At 47.1% G+C, this 24,566-nt stretch overlaps 1 protein-coding gene and 1 long non-coding RNA gene across 17 annotated transcripts in view; one reads left to right on the top strand and one right to left on the bottom strand.

The window, feature by feature from the left end:
* LOC142029704 (uncharacterized) overlaps window positions 1-8,789 on the bottom strand; it is a 131,630-nt gene extending 122,841 nt beyond the window's left edge. For 5 of the 14 annotated variants that reach the window (XR_012649984.1, XM_075024605.1, XM_075024602.1 and 2 more), the window contains exon 1: window positions 8,598-8,789. Coding sequence is in view for 4 of the 14 variants with exons in the window: in XM_075024605.1 (XP_074880706.1) it covers window positions 8,598-8,786 (189 nt within the window). In the remaining 10 variants the exon portion in view is untranslated. Of the gene's footprint in view, window positions 1-7,982; window positions 8,047-8,294; window positions 8,382-8,597 lie in introns of those variants that run through there. The other 9 variants (XR_012649985.1, XR_012649988.1, XR_012649990.1 and 6 more) reach the window with 7 other exon arrangements.
* On the top strand, window positions 8,005-24,275 carry LOC142029706 (uncharacterized). 3 transcript variants are annotated; one of them, XR_012649995.1, is made up of 5 exons: window positions 8,005-8,122; window positions 9,554-10,061; window positions 10,851-11,069; window positions 12,173-12,252; window positions 12,638-14,395. It is a non-coding gene; the product is annotated as an uncharacterized LOC142029706 (long non-coding RNA). The 3 variants fall into 3 exon arrangements; XR_012649996.1 differs by lacking the exon at window positions 8,005-8,122 and adding an exon at window positions 8,548-8,692; XR_012649997.1 differs by lacking the exons at window positions 12,173-12,252; window positions 12,638-14,395 and adding an exon at window positions 24,127-24,275.
* Window positions 24,276-24,566: the final 291 nt, after the last annotated feature.

Below are 24,566 nucleotides of genomic sequence, written 5' to 3'. Positions count from 1 at the left end.
GAGGATTAGATCCTGACACCCAGGCTGCCCCGTGAGAATCTATTTGCCATGCTTCTGTAATTTAAAGAGTGCTCTAAAAGATGCTTCTCTCCCATCACAATGCTAGGGGCCTGGGTTAACCCATCAAACATCCCTACCACTGTTTTTTCATCTGCTATATTAAGCAGTTTTGGTCTCCCATACAAATTATTGCTGCTTATGGGTGTCACTCACTCATTACCAAAGTAATACTGCCTTTTGAGTCTTACAGCTTTACTTAGTAAATCACATTTAAATTCACAATTCATGGTTACTTCTCCCCGGTCACCATCTCTGACTTTTTTTTCCTCCAATATTTATCAAGGACTTCCTCACGAACATCAGCAATTCCATTAACAAGGACTGGGAGAACAGAGGCTCCCATCAAACGTCTACTGCAGTAGTATAGCTGAACTCTGCCCTTGTTAACTCCCTTTAACCTCGACACCAGCAACATATGAAAACTGCAGTTTCTTGAAAACCAAAAAGAAGGCATTTTCCTAAGCCACACAAAAAAAAAAAACCCAAACCCCAAAACAAAAAAAAACCCACACACACCCAAATAGTTGTGCTACACTATAGGTTTATCAAAACAGCAGATACCTTTGGTGTTAGTGAGTTAGTGAAACCACATGTATCAAGTTAGTCCGACCTCACTCCTGTTCCATATTGTGTGAACACTGATCAAATTTAAGTGTCTTTTACATTCAAAATACTGATTTCTAGGTGAATATTGTACTACAGGTATCTCTGGATTATCAAAAAGAGACAGGGCTAACAATCCAAAGATTAAACCCTTTTTATTTCCTTTTTTATGGGAAGGGTGCACAATTCTCCATCGAAGCTACCAGAATTAGTTGCAGCTCCAGGACAACGATCTTTGGAGAAGCAGCAGGTCCTGTAACACTTGATCCACCGTTTGGCTTTATGTTTACACAAACAACTACAAGGCTTCACTGAACAGATGCTCATGGACACAGATAAGAAGGAAAGAGGAAGAAACAGACGATCTGGCTTGAGTAGGGGCCACTGCTACAGCCCTAGAAGAAAGACGGTATCTTTGAACTTGAGCTGACAAGGAAGCTGGAGCGACAGGTGAGGAAGGGAACGGCATCCAAGAGCCCACACAGCAATTTCGGGTAGCTTTGGCAGTTCGGGCCCAGCACACAGCTCTGTACTGCTGACTGCCTCCGGCAGAGGGCAACGACACTCGCACATCTCTGTGCTACACTTAAAAGCCTCCTTCAAATAAGCCTAATGCTTCACGCAATCGAAACATCACCGACAGCTGCCTTAGAACACAAGCAGTATTTCATACTGCAGGAGTTTAAGACTGCTGCTCCATTTAAGCTTTTCTTACGTATACCTTTTCTATACATACATCTTGCCAAGAAAAAATACCTATTGCTTTTCACAGATTTGGAATCCTGTTCTCTATCAATAGGATAAACACAATCCTGAATGCCCTGGGACCCTGGGGCACTGCCACGAAGTCACAGAAATCAGAATATAAACATCTCCCAAGAACTACAGATGATACAGCAATATACAGCAGATGTTAACAGATTAACATTTGAAGTTATGTTAAAAAAAAAAGGGGGGGGGGGCGGGACAGGACACTAAAAATGCCAGACTGCAGAACTCACAATGATACAGCAATTACAGCTTGTTAAAAGCGTTAACAGTGCTTTCAGTTTACAAAACACATCCAGACAATAGCCAGAAATGTCCTATTTCTCCTCCTGCTAAAAGTAAACACTTTGGCTAGATGCATCTTCTCCCTCCCAGGAGACTTCAGAGCTGCTTACACTAGCCGGGTAACAAGAAATCTCCCAAGTTCCAATAATCAAACACAAAGGTATGTTCAGGTTCAAACACATCTCTTCTGGACGAACTGCCACCAACCACTCAATATCTAGCCACTGGGAAACACCTTGCTTTGCTGATACAAATAGTAACCAAGATAAAACAGAGCAAACGCTTGGGGTTTTTTTTCTGAATAGGCTACAATTCGAACATCAGTTCGATTCTACCATATTTCCTCTGCACACTGTAGTTTAGCCAGTATCTGCCTTCATTTCACAATTCTGTCTGCAGAAGCTCCTACAATTACACTAGAATTCAGTAACCTGAACATAATATAGGTATTATTCGAATTAGCATATTTTCTGTGTATTCCGTACACAATGTTACTACATGAATACAAAAATCATCCTTCTTTTCTAAAAATGTGTATGCTACCAAAATTATACCCGATGACAACACAGATGGAAAAAGAATTCGCCCAGATTCAGGGTATGTTTTCCAGAGAGATCCAAACTCACTCCACCTGCACTGGGAGAAGTTCTGCAGACAATGTTCAACCTAAGCTAATAAGCACCATGAAAAAAGTAAGGATTACTTCAGGCTCAGCACTACAGTAGCTGCACTCATACTGCTACATTTTGGTGTAGCACACAGGCAAATCAGCATGTTCCTGTATGAAAAGGCGGGGGGGGGGGGGGGGGGGGGCGGCAAAATACCTACATTTTGTGAAGTAGAGCGCGATGCTTACCAGGTTTCCCTCTCCCCATTCTGCCCACCCCATCTTCCCACCCAGGCAACTAACTGCTGCTTCTGACCATTTGTCGGATGACACAAAGCGGGGGGGGGGGGGGGGGAATCTCGATATTACTAGCACGCTGACTTCAGAAGTTTTCTGTGAAGATGAGAATACTGTACAGCATTTTTCACATGTAAGCACATTATGGGTTTGGTTGCAAGAGAGTAAGAATCTGAAATATAAGACAGAAAAATATTATGACTGCTTTAGCATCTTTGTATTTACCAACTCTGTCTACTTTCTACACAACTGCACAATTTACATTCTTCAACAGGACCTACTCCTTAAACACTCAGAGGAGTGTTTGTAAAATCACGGCTTACAAATGCTGTTATAAATGCCATTTAAACCATTTGTTTCTCAATTTCTTTTGTTTATGCTTTAGCAATGAATTTCTAGCCTAGCAAGAATATTAAAAAAAACCCCTCACCATCAGCAGTGCCTCATTAATGCTTCATAACATAATTATGAAAAAATAGTTTTCAAGTAACACTGAGATTCAGCTTACTGTGAAACCTAATTCAATAGTACCATCTCCCCTCATCCACAAAGCTTTCCACGTTTAGAGTGCAGAGCTCCTAAGACAAGAACCTTTGTCAATAGCAAAACTTCAATGTCCGTATTAAATAGTTTTAATCAATACAAGCATATCATTACAATTATCACTTTTCTATTGTCCTACGAGACACATCACTTTCTTATATAAGAAACTTATAAAACATTCTCAGCTTGACTGCTTTACTACCAGAATTAATATTTTTGCTATATAGATGTCAGTCTTTCAGAGATCTCCAAACTTATGTCTGTGAAGAAGCATGATACTGGGGACATTTAACACATTCCTTCTAGAGCTCAAGATAGTTCATGAAAATTAATGAATTAGGACCCCCTGCAAGCGTTAAGTGCCCAGGTCAGGAATCTACGGAAGGATGAAATCTCTGACCTTGGTAATGGTAAAACTCAGAACAAACATCTCCGATTCCCAACCTTGCTGTTACGACAACAATGCCACATCTGCTGGCTGAGGTGCAGCATCCCAAGGGACTGAAAAAAGGTACTGGATTTTATACTGTATTTTCATGAAATCCAAAGCCGAAAGAAAAACTCTGTTTATGTTTAAATTTGTGACAAACAGTTGCAGCCCCTTTAATTCCATCTCCACTCATTTAGAAAGCCACAAGTCAGGATCCAAAATTATCATCAAACTGACCCGAAAGAACTGCTGGGGAGAGATTATTTTTTTTAACTTCGTATTTCAGCATTCATGTTTGCAAGTACTCTTACCCTTTATGTTACAGCATTTCAAGCTGACATTCTGGTACTGCCAATAATTCCAGGAGCAAGATGTTTATGGAAAAACACCTTGCAAATACGGCATTATCAACTACAGCTAGTCACTACACGAGAGGACAAAAACCATGACTGCATGTTTTAATTTTTAAATATAAAAGAAATAAACACGTGATTAAAGCAATTGGAAAAAAAAAAATCTAGCCTCGATTAAAAGAGATCCTCTTAATTTTAACCATATAATAGGCTACTAGTAGCATAAACGAACACATTTTTAGAAGTTCACAACTCCCCTTTTTATTAAAACAGAAAAAAAGTTTCATTACTTCCTATTGCAAAACCAATACTAACACTAGTTTAGATATTTTCAGATGCTTTTTAAGTACTCACGAAGAATAAAAAAAGTGACCTTTTTGCCAGTGAAATTTGGAAAAGAATTAGATCCTAAAATAAAGCTTTAAGTACCTCTTTAAGAGATAAATGGGTATTGTTTATACATAAAGTGCACTGGCACAATACCCATTTTTCATGGACCTTTTTTCATATACATTGTATTCGTCACCAAAACAGCTCTGCAGAACACAGTGTACTGCACCCATTGTGCCTTGTCACGAACGGACAGCAACTGAAGAGAAGGTGAACTAAAAGTTACAAAATGAAGTATTTTTTCCTCTGGCTGTCTGAGAAGATAAATGATCTTACTTATATTAAAGAGAAATGGGATATGGGATCCAAAGGGCTCATTTCACATTAACTGCGTCTCACCACCAACAACAGAGAAAGCAATTTCCTGGTGCATCAATTCCACCAGCAATTCCACGTACACTCAAAAATCAGAGACGCTGGCACGCTCTGTTACTGCACACCTCCTGGTATTCTCACGTCTCTAACAAACCAACTGCTCCCTATTAATTTCCTATTCTAAGGTAGCATTGGGGTTCCCCCCTCTTCCCCAACCCCACCCCCCCCCCCCAAAAATACAGAGATATGCCGTTATGCCCGTACAAACCAAGTATACTATCCAGGTTGAATAAACATTATTTCTGCAGGTAACACCGTTTCAAATTACTCCTATAGCCAGCACAAAAGTTCAGCTCTCCACAGCATGTGCCAAATACAGCCGATTACCACCCCAGTCCTTTCACCATTACAGAGATCCTCACTGGTTTCAGAGCCATTACCCTTTGTGTTATTTTAAAGGCAGATTCCCTCCTCATCAACACCAGTCAGTATCTGGAAACTCTCATCATTTCAGATGCAGAAAATTGTACTGATAAAGTTATGATGGTACAGAAGTGAAAGCACGTGAAGCATCATAAACCATCTCCGATCCATTTACTGGACTAGACCAGCATAAAACTGTGAACCTTATCTTTCCACCCTCCTTCACATGTTCTGTATTTACAGGGTATTAAAATCCTACTACTAGTAACAGAAGACTCCTTTCTAGTGCACCTCCAAAGCAGTTTTAAGTATCTGTGCACCATCCTCATCATCAGTTATAAAACCACCTCTCCTCTTCTTGACCTATTCTTGTTCATCTGCTGTTATTTAACTCTTTAAGGCTATTTGGGAGTCACAGTGTTATCAATGGTTATGTAATTCTTAGAAATAGAACGAATTTTAAGCTTTTAAACAGCACAATAGGAACGTACGCAACAAAACACACAGATACAAGGGGGTTTTCCACCCGTCCTCCACTTGTTCTAAACCAAAACATCTTAGTGATCTAGAATAGCAGTCTTCCGTATTTTTTTTCAGCTTGTCAGCCCCAGAATAGTTAGTGGTGCAGAAATCTGTATAATGAACACAAGCCTACAGAAAACAGATGTCCTTTCCTCTGTTGCTTCCTACCGACCTCGGGTAAGTTGTTTGCAGACCGCCGGGGTCCACTGCCTGCAAGCTGAAAGCCACTAATCTAGAACTGCGTATCCTCTTACTGTTTGTTCTGCTATCCGAGAAGTTACATTAAAATGGCATTACGTTTCTCAACTCCAAACTGACTAGTCCCTCTCCATATAGCCTAATAGCAACCATTCCTCCAGAGCTTTCCATAGAGCCCTATTTCCAGAAACAAAGATTCGTCAAAAACAAAACACTATCATTTAAGATACCTCACTTTGCCACAGATTCGGACGCAGCACAAGTCCTTCACGCTAAAGACTGCCCAACCTACCTATAAATAGGCTCAAGGCTTCAGGCTCAGGAGACCGATAGCTAAACGCGATCCTCGCGGCGTTCCCCTGTGTTACCTACATAAAGCGGCATGCCTTAACAACGCCGGGCTAGGCAGATACGTAGCTACTGCTGTGGCTTATGCAGGATAGCACGGAGGGAAGGGAGAGGAGGGGAAAAAAAAAAAAAGGAACAACAACAAAAAAAATCACTGGGCATAAACAGCTCTCTTCCGGAGAGAAAAACCTCCCTCTCCGGAGGCTAGAGCCAACCGCAGATAGGCTGTCACGGCTCGGCCATGGGTAGACCCTGCTAGCCAGGGACAGGCCCTTCAGAGGGTTTAACGGGGCAGGGCCCCAACGGCCTCTCCCTTCAGCCGCACGCCGGCCAAGACCCCGGAGCCAGCCACAAGAGGGTCCCGGCCACCTCCCCTCGGGCAGAAGGCCTTCAGGCCCACCCACCCCGTCCCCAGGAACGACAAACCAGGCCCGGCACCCTGTCAGACCCGAGCCGAGCCGAGCCCCCCTCGGGCGCCCTCGCCCCGCGTCTCCCCCGGGCAGCGACGGGCGACGGCTGGGGGGCGGCGCGAGGCCCGGCCGCGTGACCGCCTGAGCCGGCGGCACGTGGCCCCGACCATAACAAACAGGCGGGTGGGCGGGCGCGGGCCGCGCTCGCGCCCTGCCAAGGGCGGGCGGAGGAGGAGGTGGGGAAGGCGAGGTGGGGGGGGGGGGGGGGGAGGAATGAGGGGTGAGGAAGGGGGAGGGGGGGCGGCCGCCAGCGGCGCGGCGATTGGCCGCCGGGCGCGGTGGGCGTGGCCGCCACCACCGCTCCCGCCGCCTTGGTGCAGCAGCGCTGAGGAGGCGCCAGGCGGGGGCCGCTGCCGCGCGTCGAAGGGGTCGCGCGCGCTTCCCGCCTCTCAGCGAAGCCGCCGGCCCCGAGACATTCCTCCCCCCCCCCCCCCACCTCACCCTCACACCCGCCTCACGTCGCCGACCCCCCCCCTTGGCAGCAGCCACGGCCGCACAACCGGCCCCTCATCCCATCCCACCCCCGAGCTCCCGCCGGCCGCCCTCCCGCAACAGCCCCGAGTTGCGCCACGCAGGGAAACCGCCTCTCCTCTCCCCGCCACGGCCGCTCTTCCCCCGGGCCGGACCCCCCCGGCCCTGTCAGCGCCTCACCTCACGTCTCCCCCCCTCAACAACCTCCCGCCTTCCCTTCCCCTCAACACAGAACCGCTCCCAACGCTCTCAAGGCCAACGCTTCGCCCCGGGGCTGCCCCTTCCCTCCTCACGCACCCACCTGTGGGGCGGCAACAGCCGTTGCCCTCGGCCGGCCCGCCTCGATCCACCAAAGGAGCGCTCGCTCCTTCGCTCGCACCGGGCGCGGAGCATGCGGAGGGCTCCGCCGCCGGGAAGGGGGGGGGGGGGGGTGGAAGTGCTAAATATACCCGCTGCCGGCGGCACCGCCTGTGTCACGGACCCGGGCTGGCGAGCGGCGGCGCGGCCCGGCCCGGCCCTCCCCGCCTTCCACCCCCCCCCCCGCCGCCGCCTCCCCTCCCGCGGCCGCATCTTGTTTTCTCCATACGCACTTGGAAATGCGGACCGCCCCCCCCCCCCTCCCGTCCGGCGTTGGGAGGGAGGGGGGTTATTTTTTTGGGGGGGGGGGGGGGAAACGAACTGTTGTTATTTTTGCTCGATTCGGGATACCCACGCAGCCAGGAAAACAACACGGCGCAGTCCTGTTCCCCCCCACCCCACCGCAGCTCGGCTGTCACTTGGCTCCTTCCCCCACGTCGCGAGAGGCACACACACACACCCCCCTCCATGTCGCGACAGCGGCCCGCGCACCTGCCGCGCACCCCCCCCCCCCCCTTTTCCCCTCACTTGCCGTCTCCTACCAGGGGTGCCCGGTGTGTGGAGAAGATGGGGGTGGGGGGGCGGCACGCCCGCCTCTCCCCCTTCCCCGGGGTGGAAACGAGAAAGGCGCCGGCAGCCCCTTGCGAAGCGGCCGGCCGGAGGGCTCGTCGCTGGCAGCCAGGTGCGTGGGGGCTCGGCGGGTGGGGTGGGAAGCAGCGGGGAAGGGAAGGGGCGGTGAGAGCCGGGATGGAGCGAGCCTCCCTCCTTCCCCCGCCTCTCTTCCAACACTCCCCCCCCCCCCCCCAGCCACCACACCACCACCACCACCACCCCCCCCCGCCGCTTGTGTTTACCTCAAGTTTGAATTTTATCTGCGCAACATGAGCTGGAATGCGGACATGGAGGGCGGGAGGGCGCGCACACGCCCGCCGCTCCGCGGGGACACGCGGCTCCCCCGCTCGTGTCCCGTGTCCGTCCTTCCCCCCCCCCCCCACCACCACACACACACACTCACACACACTCAACCCCCCCCCAGCTCCTCCTCGCACCGCCGCCGCGCAAACATGGCGCGACCGCCGCGCACACCCGCTTCCCCCCCCCCCCACACACACCCCACGGAGACACCCCCCCCCACCCGAGTCCCGCCGGTAACTTACCTCCGAGAGCGGCCCCGCTGGTTCTCCCTCTTCTTCGTGGTGGGGGGGGGGGGGAACGCTGCCACAACCCGCCGCGCTGCCGGGCGCTGAGACAGGTGCAGGCGCGGAGGGGCGGGCGGGCCGGGGCCGGGCAGGGCAGGGCCGGGGCGGGGCAGGGCGGAGTAGTCGGGGGGGGGGGGGGGTCACCATTTCCCCACCACTTCCCCGCCGCCCCGGACTCCCCTTAATGCTTCCCTCCCCACAATGTTGTTTCATTATATCATGTCCATCATGTGACACCCGGAGGCCTCTCTATGGAAACTTAAAGGGGACTTTCACGTGACGCCAACGCCACCCGCCGGTACCCCCCCCCCCTTCCCCAACCCCTCCCGGGTCGCCCCCCACTCCCCCTTAACCCCCCCCGGCTGCCGCCCTCCACCCGGGAGGGGGGCTGCTCCCTTCCCACCTCCCGCCCTCACTTCGGCGAGTCCAAGCAAGTTGCTGCGCTTGCTTGTTCTATTATTATTATTATTAACGAGGGTTGGGTTTGGGGGTTGGTTTGGGTTTTTTTTTTTTGGCGGTGTGTCGTGTGTCCCCCCCCCCCCCGCCCCTTGCACCGCTGATCGTTACGGGAAATTAGGGGTCGCCGCGCTCCCCGACCGGCCCGGGGATGGACCCCGCTGCTGGAGGGTGCGGGAGCCGGGGCTCGGCTGCGGTCGCCGTGCTGGACGCGGAAGCAAGGAAAAAAACCAAACCAAAACAAAAACCAAAACAACAAAAAAACCCACCCAAAACAAAGAAAAAAAAAAAAACAAACTTGTTTGTGTCGGACCGAGGAGGCTGGAGAAGTGAGCGGTGCCGTCGGTGCGGCTTGTGCGGGGTAGACGCGGCGGTCGCGAACGTGGGTTTTTTAACTCGGGCGGTTGTCGGGGAAATGAGTGACCGGTCTAACCTGTAGTACCGTCGGTTTTCTACAGGAGGTTGTAGTACAGAGATGCTGGAAGGAGCCGTTTCTAGGGATGTACGCTTGCCACTGCAACCATACAAGCCGCCTGTACAAACAGCCACCCCTTGCAGAAGAGAAAAAGAAAGATGAAGGCATTTTTCGTCCTTTTGAGAAGAACTCGGTCCCGCCGGTGTGTCCCCCCCCGCGCCTGCCTGCGGCCGGGGGTGCGGGCAGGCCGGGCGGGCAGCGCCGCGTTCCTCAGGCTGCTGTTCTGCCTGCGGTGCTGAAGTGGGTTGCTTTTGGTTTTTGGTTTGGGTTTTTTTTTCCCCAGCTTTCCTCCTGCCCCCAGGATTTGGGATGAGGGAGATAAAGCTCACCTTCTCCACCGTCCCACCGCCGCACCTCTGCCAGGCTGGTGATGCGCAAGGGGGTTCTCGGGGTTTTCTTCGTGGAAGGCAGCGGCACGGTTCCCGCGGGAGCTCCCCGAATTCTGCGCCCGAACCAGTGGCATCACGTTGGTATTGGTGGTCCAGCGCAAGGTTCGAGGGGCTAGCTTGCCGGGGGGGGGGGGGGGGGGGTGTGGATTTGCTGATAAAAACTGAAGGAGGAAAAGCGTGCCGCGTTCGTTCCTGCCTTACGGCTTCCACTGGAAATCGCAGCCCCTCGGCAGATTAAAGCATGACCCACAGATGCAATAAATTTTAAGTTTGGAATTTAATTTTTTCAGCGTCCCAACAAGTTTTCTTGAAGGGATTCATATAAATGACCTTTTTACCATCTGCAGGGTTGACACCGATGCCCGTCACATGTACTGTCAGCCACGGGAGGGGACCGGAGCCGCCAGGTCAGACGGCTCAGGCCCAATCCTGGCTGTGATGGCAGATAATCTCCCTTTGCTCTCCCACTAATGCTTTTGGAGTTGAAGTACCTGTGCTCTACCGACTCGTTTCCGAGTGCCCGTGCAGTGAGCTGTATATGTAACAGATCGGTGTTTCAGATACCTCTAGTATTATTTTTCAAATTTTTCAGGAGTTTCCTGGAGATTATTAATGGTTTTAGCTGAAAAGAGTTAACCAAGTGAGGAACAGTTCATCCTCCTTTCCTTCCTTCTTCTCAGAGTCTTCCCTCTATCCACCCTACACTTTATCTATCCTCTCCCATGCAATTTGGGGGGGGGGATTTTTACCCCTGGGTTCCTTTCTACCATTTTTATCCAAGTTGTCCCACTGCCCTGGAGTCCAGCTCCAGCGTGCCTCGCTTTCCATCTCCCTGGGCCTTATTTCCCTACCTCTCTAAGCCTCTTTTTATTTCCATATTCCCTTCTTCAGATCATCCTTAAAGGAGAAAGAGGCTGGAGCTGGGATATAAAGTAGTCTTCTAGGAGTACTGCCAGAACCGATCTGTTTTACTCTGCTGCTGCTGCTGCTGCTGTTGCTGTTCTGCTGTGTCATGGGAAGAGAGTTACCTAGCCACACCAACCCTCGGAAACGGCACCTCAGGCAGAGCCGCTTGCTGCAAACCCGAGCCGTGTTTTACAAAGCCGAAGGGTAAGTTTCTCTGGCGCAGGATTTAGGCTGGAAGGAGAAGGCATCGCTCCCTTTCTGGGCTCTGACTGGGAGATCGGTGCACGATGTTGGGAGATTTGCAGGAGGCAGAGCGGCGGCGGCAGCAGTGACAGCGCATCGTCACACTGCTTTATTTCATTTTGTCAAGCCAAGACGCTTTAGGTTACAGCCGAGCAGAAAAGCAAAATGATGCGATTCTGTAAAAAGGGTGCTTTTTCCCAAATTTGCTTTAAATTCTTGCAAGGAGGTCTTGCACTAAGAAAGAGCAGGGATTCTGCCTCCTCTTAAAAACTGTCGTTAGTTATAAAATCTTTACGATCTTGGCTCCTTCCACCTGAGCCTGTTTCCCTCAGAAACGTACTTTCAAAAATGTGAGGCTTAAAGGTGACTCCTCTCTCTCTCCCCTCCCAAGTTTATGTTCCTTGGAAAGGCCTGAAGAAGCCTAAGGCTCTGTCTGCCTGTGAATGAAAAAGGTTTGAATAAACACCAGCGTGCACGTACACGTGCATATACACGCGCATATACACACGCACGCACAGGATTTAAAGCATCCCATTGAAGTGCACGTATAGGAAAATCCTTCATCATGTGACAGGCTTTAATATCTGCCTTAAAATTAATCCCTAACTGATGGACTCTGTCTTTGTGTTGTGGCAGATCACAGGAGGCTCGATAGCTGGGGTTCCTGTGCAGGTTTTTAAAACTGCCAAAAAAAATCCTCCATTTGCTGTTGGATTAATTTGCTGTGTTTTCGCAGCAGCTACCTGGAAAATGCTTGTCTTGTGAAAGCAAGTAAGAAAACTTTATAGGGCTCCAGTCCTATTTTTCCACAACAAAAAAAAAGAGCCTTGTCATGGGGTCAGGACAGGATCTGATGCTATTCCACAAGGAAATGGTTAAAGGGCCCAGCAGAGTTCTTTGGTTCCTCTGTTAGAGATAACACTCCTGGGTTTTGTTACAGCTTGAGCTTTGGAGATGGTCCTGCTTACTTGTCAATGTTGTCTTTGCTTCTTTTTTGTTCATTTTTGTCACTGAAACTGCATCTTCTCGTTTCACTTCTCTTTCTAATTTGTTTCACTCTTTAGTTCCCATGTGTTAGAGAGTGCAGTTTCATTTAGATTCTTCAGAGAAAAGAAGAAAGTCTGATGCCAGAAAGAAATTTGCGGTAATATATTTCCTTTGCCACTCACTCGAAAACATTGCTACTCAAACAGATCTAGGTATAAACAATGCTGACAGGCCCTCAAAAACAAAACCAAATTGTGAAATTGAGGCAAATAGCCCAGAGAACCTGAAATGTTCTGGTTTCTAAAACACTGGCTGCTGTCAGAAATAGGGCAAAATAAAGCTTTGTTTACATGTAGAGCAGAGTGTTTGTTGATTGAGTTTCTAAGGTGATGTAGCAGGAAATACTGATCTTAGGAAAAATGACATGAACGAAGCATGAAGCTATAATTCAGCAGCTATTTGTCAACTGATAATAGAAAAAAAAAAAGGATATTTAAAAAGCGATGAGAGGTTTTCATTGAACTTTTTCTCTCCCTTGCCAGCAAATATAAAGGCAGCCTCTTACCTGCTCTGCTCCTGTATATAACTATTTGCAAGAGCAGAGTTAAATCATTTATCAGAAGGAACGTTTCCGTCGGATGCAAATACCTACACTAGCTGTTGTTTCTACGTCATGTCACAGATGAGATTGATGCTCGAGCAAGGTTATAATGTACCTGCATTTTCTCCAGATCGGTGCCAAGCTTGCTGAGTCATTTTCCCTGTTCCCATTCTGCAGTCGGCTGCTTGCTCGCTTTTCCCTGTTATTTGTGTGGGTCGTAAACTCAGCAACAAATGAGAATAAATGCTTATATTTCTTTAGGCTGCCTCCCTAAGGAAATAAAGGTTCTGCTTGTGCTGCTTTTCTGTTCACCTATGTGTCCATTCCTCTCTCCCAAAAGCTTCTGAACCCATTAATGGATTTTGGATGAATTTGAGAGAAAGCAGATATTTCAAAGACAGTTCTATTCCTGCAAATTGAACCCGGGCAGGAGGGAGAGACCTGGATCAGAAATTGAAGCAGAACTTACCATAAGGCATCAGGGCTGGCAGCCACCTTCCAGCCACCCAACCCATCTGTACCAGCCAATTAATCTATACGTAGCTACGCCAAGCCACAGTGCTGCTGTATCTTACCTAGTATAGTTTCCACTGGCAGGCAAGGGATATCATGGAGAAGCAGAGGAACCAGGATAGTTCAGGGAACACGTAGTTTTCAAAGCGAAATGGTAGAGGAGTTTAAGGAATATCACCATATGCAAAGGAAAAGTTAGTACTTGGGAATGCCTCTATGTAGTTTTGGGGAAGGATCTAGCTTTTGTGTCACTCCCAAAGCAAACTGTGGCAGAGGAGCCTAGTCGGGCTGTTCTTAGAGCTAGCACGGCTTGTCAGTCTAGTGCTCTGTTGGTCTTGGCACTAAAGCTATAGGCTTTATAAGATGTCCCACGCGCACCTCTTCCAAACGCGGTCGGTAGATGCGTTGCCGCCGAGATGCCTACATCACCAAGTGAAGAGCAGTCTCAACCACAGGCTCGAGCCTGCTGAGTCCTACAGCCCCACTCTCCCATCTGCCTTTCTGGTGTAGCCGTGCCGTAGCTGAGGCACAGAGTTGGCTTGTGCTTGAGAAGAACCAAGCCTGGGTTGTCTCCTCATGGACAGAAAGGAAACGTGCTGAGCTCCCACCTGGGCTGGAGCCCTCCCAGCTGCCTCACTGAGGTTACGGCATGAGAGAGCTCTAGCCCTGCATCTCTGCCTTGAGGTGTGCTGGGAGGCAAACACAGGGATGATGGTCAGGTCAGGACCGGAGGACAGGATCAGACCCATTCTTACCTGAGAGCAAAGGCTTAATTTGTATGTCCTTTCTCTACCAGCTGCACCTTGTCTGGACCAGCCACTGCAGGACAGTTATCCTAACGCTACGCATAACATACGCTCTCATCTCAATTGCAATTAGTTTGATGTAACAAACAGTTTCAGCGTGACAAACTGCAAGCTAAAAAAAGCCGTGCCTTCATATGCATAGACTGGATGCACAAAATATGTATTGTGTGTCACCTCCCTTATGTCCCATATTTGTTCCTGCAGCAGTCACAAATGGCATACGCTCCAGCAATGCCACACAGTCCAAATGGAATCCTGGAAATATAGGAGTGATCGGCACTTGGTACTCTTTGAAATGAAGGTGTTGGTTGTTCTGCCATGAGGTCCTGCATATGGACCTCTTCTGGAAGGAAGACTTTTACATATAAATTAAGATTCGTTAACCGCTGATTATTAATCTATAAAATTGCAGGCAGCCTCCCTATCAAGGAGCACGTTATTGTCTCTGTTACAGCTGCTAGACACCAACTGAGATCAGGGGCCTTATTTTCCTGGACACTATATAGTCATACCCTAGGAGATAACCTCTGCCTTGAAGGGCTTACAAAGCAAAAAGACAAAAGAGTGAGCAATATAAATCTCAGGCAGAACAAACACGGTGACCTTTTGCAAATGTCAAGTTAATACCATGATCTGGAAGTGGAAGGGGTTTATCAGAAGGCAGATGGGTCAACAGGGATGGGAGCACTCAGGGTTGAGGGGTGAGATGAAGGAAAAGCCATAGAAGAAGCTGCGTGGTATGAGATGGAGAGGAAGCGCACGCAGAACATCATATAGTCAATCAGCACATCCAGGATAAAAAGCAGGAGGGAAAAAAAGGGTCTGACGACCCTGTCCACAGCTCACAGTACAACCAGCTCCTACCTGTAGCCTCTTCCCCAAAGCCACGCAGCCTGGAGAGGGGAGATGGAGGAGGCAGGGGGTGGACAGCATGGTTCCTCCTACGTGCTGATTCTGCACAGGCAGCTGGAGGTGTGATAACCCTGTTTTGGGGGTTGTTTCTCTCTGTGGCTCGGCCTCCTGCAGCTGTGTTTGTTGCAGCTGAGCCTCGGGGCTGGAGTGAGACGTAGTTCAGCGCTCTAAGTCCAGGGCAGCACTAAATTGAATATTAACAGGAACAGCTCCAGGAGCTACTGGGACTCAGGAAGTCACAATTCCTTCTCTGCTGCTCCTTCATCTTAGTGGGAGGTGATTGCTGGAGGCCTTAATGGATGTGAGATATAATACGCTTCCCTCACATTAGCTCCAGTTTGCAAATCGAGGCTTTAACCACATCCTACCCTCTCTGATCATTTCCTCATGCACCTTTTCAGCAACACGTGAAGTGTGCTAGCTACAGCCAGCCCAGCGTCCCACAGGCGACCAAGCAGAGAGGTGCAGAGACTGTACGAACATTGATTTTAGGCTTATCAAAATTTACCACATATAAATTAATGAACTCTTTGCCTCTCTTTCATCCTTTTGAGAACAGGAATTATTTATTTGCTGATGCCCTGAGCATCATACAAGGGCTGTAAAGTGATTTTTAAGTTGAAAACCTTTGCTATCATGCCTTTGGTAAATATTCAAAGTAAAATACAGCAACAAATTCATAGGTACTAGTGACCCTCCATGATGCCTGTCAAGACCGTTTAGAGCTGACCAGCACTCAGTTGCTCCCTCTCCAAAAGTATGGATGGACACTGTTCCCTCCCCCAAACCATGCTGCAGATCTACATTGAGAAATTCGGTCTGCGGTCATGTTACTTGTACAGAATAAACAAAGTGTTTTACAAGAAGAAAGATGCCCAGAGAAACATGTCCATGATGTCTGATCACTCAGAACTTCTCCTAAGAAAGGAGAAGGTAACACCCCCAAGAGCACCAGAAAATTCCCAAAGACCCTAAGGGCTGTGCTGAGCAACAGTCAAAATCTTAAATTCCTTCCTCGTCTCCTTATTTTCTCTCCCTCCCCACTTTAAAATTCACAATGTCCTTGACTTTGGTTTATCATTTACCTTCAGGTCCACCAGCACTTGTTCATTGCATGACCCCTTTTATTTTTCAAAAGAATCCTTCCTCAATCTCCTTTTTCATTAGTTGATGTACAATAGACTCTACCATGAGACTGCTTCTGGTTTTGTTTGATTTCTCTCTTCCTTTATCTCTACCCAGAGACATCCAGCAGATTGTTTCATAATCTTCCTAGAGTTCAGAGAAAGTATATTTCTTCCAGATAGCCAGTGAACTCCCTCCTCCTTTTTCCCCATCACCTGCCCTTCTTGAACAATGGTTCTGGCAAACTTTATCCATGTATTATTCCTTTATTTGCAACTTAGGAGTTCCTTGTTAGGGAAAAGTGAGAAATGCTCTGTTTCCCTGCCATGCAATGTGCGTTTTTGCACAACTGCTTTGCGCTCCAGCACACTCACTAATTTTTCTAGCCCTTGGAAGTGAGGACCACAGCACCGCATTCATCCCCCTGTCAACCACAACGCTGTCTGTGGGAGATCTGCACAAAGGGAGGCTCTTCGTTCTGCTTATATAGAGCTACACTGGTACATTAGAAAAGAAAATTGGTGAAACTATGCAACACACAGGAGGAAGGATTGATTTTGGTTTTGGTCGGGGAAAGCTCCATGCTTCATTTGGTATCACTGGCCTCCTCCTGTTGTTGGGTAATTAACACCAACAGCATGTTTGAAGCTATGCTAAAGTGCAAACACAAGATTTGCATCAATATTTTGCATTCTGGGTGGGCACAGGGAAGGTGGAAGCATTGGCACACCTAGAGAAGACAGACAGTCGTGGAAAAGGAGAGCTGGAGAGAGACTGTGAAACCCCCTTGGTGCCCTGAGCAGAATCCAACCATCCTTGAGAGAGGCTAATTGACTTCCAGAGAGGAAGACTTAGGAATTAATTGAGAAATTTTAATTCAAGGAAATTTGCTTTGAATTAGAAAGCTTTTCATTTTGATTTGTGGGTTTTTCTTCTTTCCCAAATATCCAGTAACAACAATCTTTGCAGGAAATCAAGCCAATTTAGTTCTGTTGTACCCGGAATAATTGTCAATATCCTTTTTGTAAGTCTCCTCTGTCTTAGAAGATAGTTTTCATCTTCTCACAATTTTTTTTTTCTCTTCTGGAAAAAGCAAAGGAAATCTTCCAAGTTTTTTGAACCACTTATAATCCTTGTTGCTTTCCTCTAGCCCCTCTACAATTTGTCTCCATCTTTCTTCTACTTTCTCCTAGCACGGCATCCAAACGCACACCTGGTATTCCAACAGAACCCTCATTAGGGTGGAATAATTGCTTCTGATATTTCACCTATTACACTCTTGTTCCTATGCCCCGGAATAAGATTTGCCTTTTTCTGTAACAGCTGTGTAGTCTTCAGTGTCTTGTTCATGGCTTTTTTTCCTTTGAATGGCTGCTTGGCCAGCGATTTGCCCCTTTGCATTGACATATTTTATTGCTTATGACCTTACTGAACCAAATCTTTTTGATTTTATACTGTTACTCCAATTTCCCAGCAACATTTTGGAACACATCCTCCAGAGTAGTTATATATTCTTTATTTCATCATCCAAATAACTAGCGAAGATATTAAAATCGGGTCCAGGAGCGAAATCTGTGGGAGCCTATTTGGAAAGCCCTCTAAATTCGAAGGAAAGGCATGGGTGATTCTTGTGTGAATACAGTTTTTTTCTGTCAAGTATGTCTTAAGATGATTTCACAGAGATCATAGTTCCTGGTCAGCTTATGGGAATGTCATGTGAAACGCTGTTAAAAACCCTGCTTATTTCAAAATATGAGACATATACTCCCTCTCCCTTATTCTACAACACAGTTGTTGGGTTCAAAGATGGAAATTAGATGGGTTTTAACATCGCTCATTTATGACATCCAATCTGGTTGATTGTATATTTCTATTATCAGTCAAGTGCTTAATAACTGATTGTTTAACAGTTTATTGTATTATTTTTCTGCGTTATGTGCTAAACTGACTGCTGTATAATTCCCCAAGTCCTTCTTCCCCCTTTTTAAAGACAGGCGCTGTGTTTGCCCTTCTCCTCTCCTCTGGGATCTCCCCCGTTCTCCATGAGCTCTCCCAGATAATTACTAATGAGTCAGAGATTGCTCTGGCTAGTGCCTGAAGTGCTCTAGGGGGAACTTCATCCAGTCCTGCTGACTTGAATTTGTCTAACTTCTTTGAATGATTTTAGCTGTTCCTTTTGCTATTTTGGATTGTCTTACCCCCTCGATAAAAGTAGTTCTGATAAATATCAGTTCATCATCCTTTTTTTTTTCCTCCAGTGATAAAGCATAAGAAATAATGAATGGTTCAGTCTTTTCTCTGTTGTTATTTCTGTTCCCTCGTTTTCTATTAATTCAGTTATGTATAATTTCCGTTGCCTACCTCTTATTTCTGATACCTTTACAGAGCATTCTTTTATCACCCTCTATATCCCTTCCTAATTGAAACTCATTTTGTCCCTGGTCTTTCTCATTTAAGTCCTCTTTAGTCACGCTATTTCTTTAGAGACAGTATTTTCCTAGTCTTATTTCCAGTCTTTGTACAGCTTAACATCCATTCTCCTTTTTTCTGCTTCCCTCACTCCTTCCTTTCTATGGAGGAAGATGCTCCATCATTTTGTTACCTCTTTCAACTTAATTAACCTCCACCTTCCTATTCTCAGCAGTCTCCCCCCCATTAGTCAGAGTGTAATCTCAGAGAGCTAGCTACAACAATTTCCTCCTCCCACAGGAACTTTACTCCATCATTTGAACTTTTGTTGCCAGCCTCCTCCAAACATAGTTTAAAGCCCTTCTGCTGGGCTTGCAAGGCAGTTATCATGCAGTCCCTCTTTGCAGAGCACCAGATAGGTTTGCCAGATAGGAAACCATTATTTATTTTGCTCTATTATTGCAGATCTAATTAATAATCAGTTTGTCTCTCAAACCCGTCCTTACCTCTGCAATATGCCAGTCCTTGCCCTGACTTTTACTTCCAGCCAGAAGGATGAAAGAGGACATTTCCCATCCCCTCATCTCCTTCCCTCTTCTTCCCAGTGCCTAGGTTTAGAGTAACTAGAGGGCTTTATTAAAACTCTTTTTAGGATGGTAGATTAATACAATGATTCCTGTAAGCATTACAGAGGTCACCTGCATGCTGAGGCACCCCTCTCCAGCTCAGTGGGAGACCAAGTAGGCATTTAGGAAAGGCAATTAAGAGGTCTGAGTGTACTGTGCATTGAAACATCGCTTTACCCTTTGAGATTTAGAGTGTCCAGCACACAGATGGCACTTTTTTCCACCAAAAATTGTGTTGATATCTTTGAGTAAATCAGACAACAAAACTAGACCCATATGAAATGTATTAAATTAAGTTCCCAGCTCTTCAGGTCACTGTTCTTCATAAAACAATTACATATCTAAACAAGGAAGAACATAAACTTGCAAGGTCGCATAAGCAGCAGACCTGCAGTTTCACCTATGTCCACCTACCTCTTCTTTCTCGTTAACTAGACACAGCTGACTCTTGCTCAGGGCTTTCCTTAGGCTCTCCAGACTCACCAGCACTCTCCACTGAGCTGGTACAAGGACCTGGGTAGCATTTAAGCCAGATGAATATAGCTGTCAACTCCCATTTTGGCAGAGAACAGTAAGTAAGCAGCTCTCGGTATCGGAGCAATCTGTTCCTCTTCAGTGGGGCTAGTGGTGAAGCTGAGCGTTTTGCCACATTGGAGCCAGCACGTCCCTACAGCTCTGAGCCCACGGAGAACACTTGGTGGGACCCAGAATAGTAGAGGTTATTCAGGCTTAAGACAATAAGGCTTACTGCTGTCTTTAACTACCCATAGGAGATTATTGAAAAGTCAGCTCCAGATTTTTCTTGAGGGTGCGCAGTAGTGGAACAAGAGGAAATCAGCTGAAGTTGCAGCAAAGGACATTACAACTGGATATTAGGGGGAGGGAAAAATTACAGTGAAGGTGGCCTGCTATTGGAACAGGAGTCCAGAGAGCTTTGGGGAATCTCCATCCTTGCAAAACTCAGCTGGGCAAGGCTCTGAGCAATCTGACTGAAGGGGGAAGTTAGCCCTGCTGTGAGAGGGGCGTCTGTAGATCCCTGGAGGTCTTTCCCTCCCCAAATAGTTGTGTGATGCTGGGATCCTGTGTGGAATGATCTGGGGTGGTTGTATTGCTGTCCTGCTCATTCCAGCTAATTGCCAACAAAATGGCTAAACTGCCCGAGCATGTTGGTTCTGTGTGCATAAATTTGTAAGAATACTCTGTGCAGAATCCGGAAGACTATATTTCATATAATAGGAAAATCCCAGGTAATTATGAATTCATTGGTTTAACACTGATCCCAAACAATATCAAAGAAAATCTGATATAGGCTATGATTAGTAATGAATTAAAGGATGCTAACCTGATTGATATGCCTGAGCAGTTTTATGGAAAGCCTGTCATGTCAAACAAATGAATGTTTTTTTAATGAGAATGTAAGTTTGGTTAATAAAGATAAGGCTGTTATAAATTATTTAGATTTCTGCAAGTTATTGAACAGTTCCTGAACACAGTCCCAATTAAAGAAAAATGGTACAAAACCTAATCTGGTATACTAAATGGATTAAAAACTATTTCAGCAAGAGATCTTATAATGTAATTTGAAATTCAATTATACTAGAGATATTGAAGTCTTCCATTTATTTATTTTGGACCCTGGATTGTTCAGTGTCTTTAGGATTGACCCAGAGGAAATGATAAAATCATCACTGATAAACTTGCAGATGACGTGAAAGTCAGTCATACCAGACCCATGGTAGGAGAGCGGCAAGGAAATAAGATGAATTTAAATATAACAAAAAGTGCAACGTCACTGTTGTTAAAGGTATAGATCATGTTTGCAAGACAGAAGACAATGGCCCAGAATGCGGGAGCAGTGAAACAGCCCAAATAATCCACTAAATGGGAACATGCTGAGAATAAGAGAGAATTTTGCAGCAACCCCCAACTCAACTAACAGCACAGAAAGCTTTTTTTTCAGGAAAAAGACTTTGTGACATTCTTGAAAACAGAGAAGAGGTTGATTTGCCACCCAGGATGGCATTCAAAGAGCCGTTGCAAGGAGGTAAAAATCACCACCATGCCGGGATTTATATCAATACGCGAGTAGAATATTGCTGCTACCCACCTACTCCGCACCTTGTAGGCGCCTGGGACACCACTTCACTGCCGTGGCAGGGATCCAGCATGCCGGCCAGGGATCCAGCATGCCGGCCAGCAGCTGCAGAAGGGAGTAAGCCTCCACGGCATGCTTCATATTTCTCTTCAACATCCCCTTTCCTCACTCGCCAGCACGAGGCATCAACTGGTTTGTTGGTACAAGGGAGACTGCAGCCTCCTTCGGCTGTCACATCCTGAACCCCTGCCAGATTTGTGTTGCAAGAACTGATGCCAGTGTTTTTAACCCAGAGTGTATTTGGCCCTTAGTGTTCTCCATGACATAGAATAAACATTAGGGAGGAGATTCAGGCTTCAATGAGAAATGCTTTCCCATGATACGTTTTCATTTTGGCATGCACACTGTTTATGATGAAAGGATCCTAAAATAATTGTATTAGATGAACCGTCTGTTCTTCTTGCTTTGAGGCCAGTACAGCATGACATTTCAGAGATAAAATGTTGTGGAACAGCCTCTGACTTATAGCCCAATGGAACTTTTCCGAAGCCATTCTTCTTTCTTCTTTTATTTGCTTGCGGTTTATAACCTGAAAACGTCAAGCTTGCATCACAGCATTGCCAAAAGATCATCCTGTGCATTAGCTAAACCTTAAATTATCAGCAAATTTAATTTTTCTTCAGAAGGCTAATTCACAAGCAGTCAGCTCCCTAGTGGAAAAAACTCCTCCCTCCAATTCAAAGAAATTCCAGGATTCACAAGAAATACTACATTTCCAAGAGGACACTCTGTCTGTCCTTAGGAGAACTTATTTCTGTGTGCAAGTTCAAGTGAGTCTACGGGACGTTAAATCAAAGGAGACCAATGCCAGGTCAGTTGCTGAGTAACTGATACCGATCATCACATCCTGACCAGCTGGATGAATGACAGCAACAATTTCTTGGGATAGCATCTGAAGTTCTGTGCATTTTCCTTCTGTGCAATTAACTCATGACTGCAACCTTAATGAGGGGAAATTAATTTGTGTTGCAGATAGACGGTTTTGTACCATGTCCTTTGGACAAAGATATGTAATTATAAAAACTCTGAATCATTATGCACATTGCTTAGATTATTGCAATTACAGGAGAGTGAAGAGGGCGCCTTGCCAAATGCTTTGAGGGTCACAGGTGAAAAGGGCTAGCCAAAAGCCACATCATTCATGTTGGGCCAGATTCTGCCTGGCTCCTTTGGGAAGTGCTCTGTGGCTGCAAACAGGAGGGGAAAAGGTTTAGCGGGTCCTTGCTGCTGTTCTCCTTTATAGACTCTACTTTGTGGAAAGCGATGGGATCCCATCATGCTGTTCTTGGTGGAGGGACATGGTGTACCTTGAAGGAGTTCAAGACCACGTCTCTACCCTCGCCAGGCCACTCAGCAGCAGTGCTGGGGGACATAAGCTGTCCCTAACGTGAGGTGTGGCATATGATGCACCTGGAAAAAGTCTCCTTTGCGTGTCTCTGCAGCTCCTTTTGCTGTAGACAGTGACCAGGCGGGGCACAAGCTGAGCCTTTACCAGCACAACTATTTATGTTGCACTCACTTGGGATGGTTGCTTCATAGCTGAGATTTTTGAAAGCCACTGAGGACAGTGATGAATGGAGGACAATGGAAGTCTCAGCCTAATTCATGACAAGTCCTGCCCCTAAGAGCTCAGGACTTGCACTTCTGCCTGCACCTTAGCAAGGAAATGGGACAAACCGAGCAAGGCATTTTTGTTGGATCATTTATTTATTGTTCTGTGCAAAGCACAGGGTGTAACTATCACCAGTCATTTTTGGCTATTGAGCTAGCACCAGACATCACTGTGTTACTATTACAGCAAAACATATTAGCTAATTGTGAATTTACTTTTAGCCACGGTGACTGCGCGGCTTTCCTGTTCTTGCGCAATGCTGCAGGACGTGAAACAGCTCCCACAGTCATGAATTTCTCCTGGGTGGAGACTTGCTTATTGCAAACAGCCCAATGGGTGTTGGGATGTGTATAGGGGCATCGCTGGAGGTTGTCTGTTGGACTGGTTGGACCTTGGTCTGATCCAACAGCTACCTCTACACTAGTGACTAAGTAGGGCCAGGGCACAGGGTCAAGCATTGCCCATGCTGTTAAATTTTTAGTGTGATGCCTGCAATAGTTTTGGCTGAGGCTGATGAATGCTCTCCCAGATCATGTCTGGGCACAGTCCTGAGCTTAACACTCCTCATGGGCGGTTTGACTGTAATAAGTTCCCTGTTTTGGAGAGTAGAAGAGTTTATCCTGGTGGCCAGGTGTTGCCAGTTGGACTCGGGGCCAGGGAACGCAGCCAGTATGGCTGTTACTCGGTAGTTCTTCCGTAGAAGTTGCTATCAAGAAGCATTACCCAGGTATACTCCAGTCCTTTGATTTGTCACAGATTTTTAATGCGAAGGTGGCATATATTTCATAGGGGCTTAAGGCTTCATAGCTAATTTTCCCCAAAATACATGGAGGTACATTAATCAGTCCTAAAGACCTCTTGTTCTTTAATTCATCCTTTTTTTTCCCAGCATTTCTTTTTCCACTCTCATTTGACTTCTCTAGATAATCAGGGGTTGCCAGCACTCTGAGAGAGGTGGTAGAAAATGCTTGGTAGTTGGGGTTGTCCCAAAGCATAGCACCTGGCAACACAGCCAGCATGTATAAGCCATGGCTGGCACACAGCCCAGGGCACTTGACTTCTCTTTCTTGGGGACTGTTGGTATGGTTTGCATGAGTACATCCAAAAATGTCCTTTATGTACCAGGGCTAGGTATTACGGGCTTATGCTCTGAACTGATGCCTGCCTCTCTCTCCATGGACCACATGGAATGAGGGTCAGCCTTGGATGCTCTGGTGCCTAAAAAGGACAGCAAGAGTGCCCATACTGAGAAACCAGCTCCCTGTTTCCTAGGTCTGGGAAGACAACAGGCTCTGGCCATGTCCTAAATCTGCATCCAAGAAAGACTGACATATGCACCAGCCTGTCCGCTGTGCAAAGGACACCCAAGCCACAGTGTTCTTCGCTCCAGGAGAGGACCAGGACCAAACCACAGCAAGCCCCATCAGGTAGCACCAGCATGGACACCCTACCCACGCTCTCACCGCTGGCTACTCCCATGACTCCCGGGCTAGCTCCTCGCTCTTTACGTGCCTCTTAGTCAACCGCTTCTGAGGGACATCCTTCAGGGCTAGCACCAGCTCTCTTGGCTAGCCAACCCTTCCGCAGGGCAGACTCGAAAGCCGCCGATGGGGAAGGACCTACTCAACCCTGCAGGTCTTTCACGGCCAGTCCTGGAAGTCAGGGGCTGTGCAGCCTTAATGGAGATACTACACACACTTATCTTTTGTTGA

Source organism: Buteo buteo, chromosome 4 (assembly GCF_964188355.1).
Source record: "Buteo buteo chromosome 4, bButBut1.hap1.1, whole genome shotgun sequence".
In the NCBI taxonomy this organism is placed as follows: Eukaryota; Metazoa; Chordata; class Aves; order Accipitriformes; family Accipitridae; genus Buteo; species Buteo buteo.
This window is presented reverse-complemented; position numbering and strand designations above follow the sequence as displayed.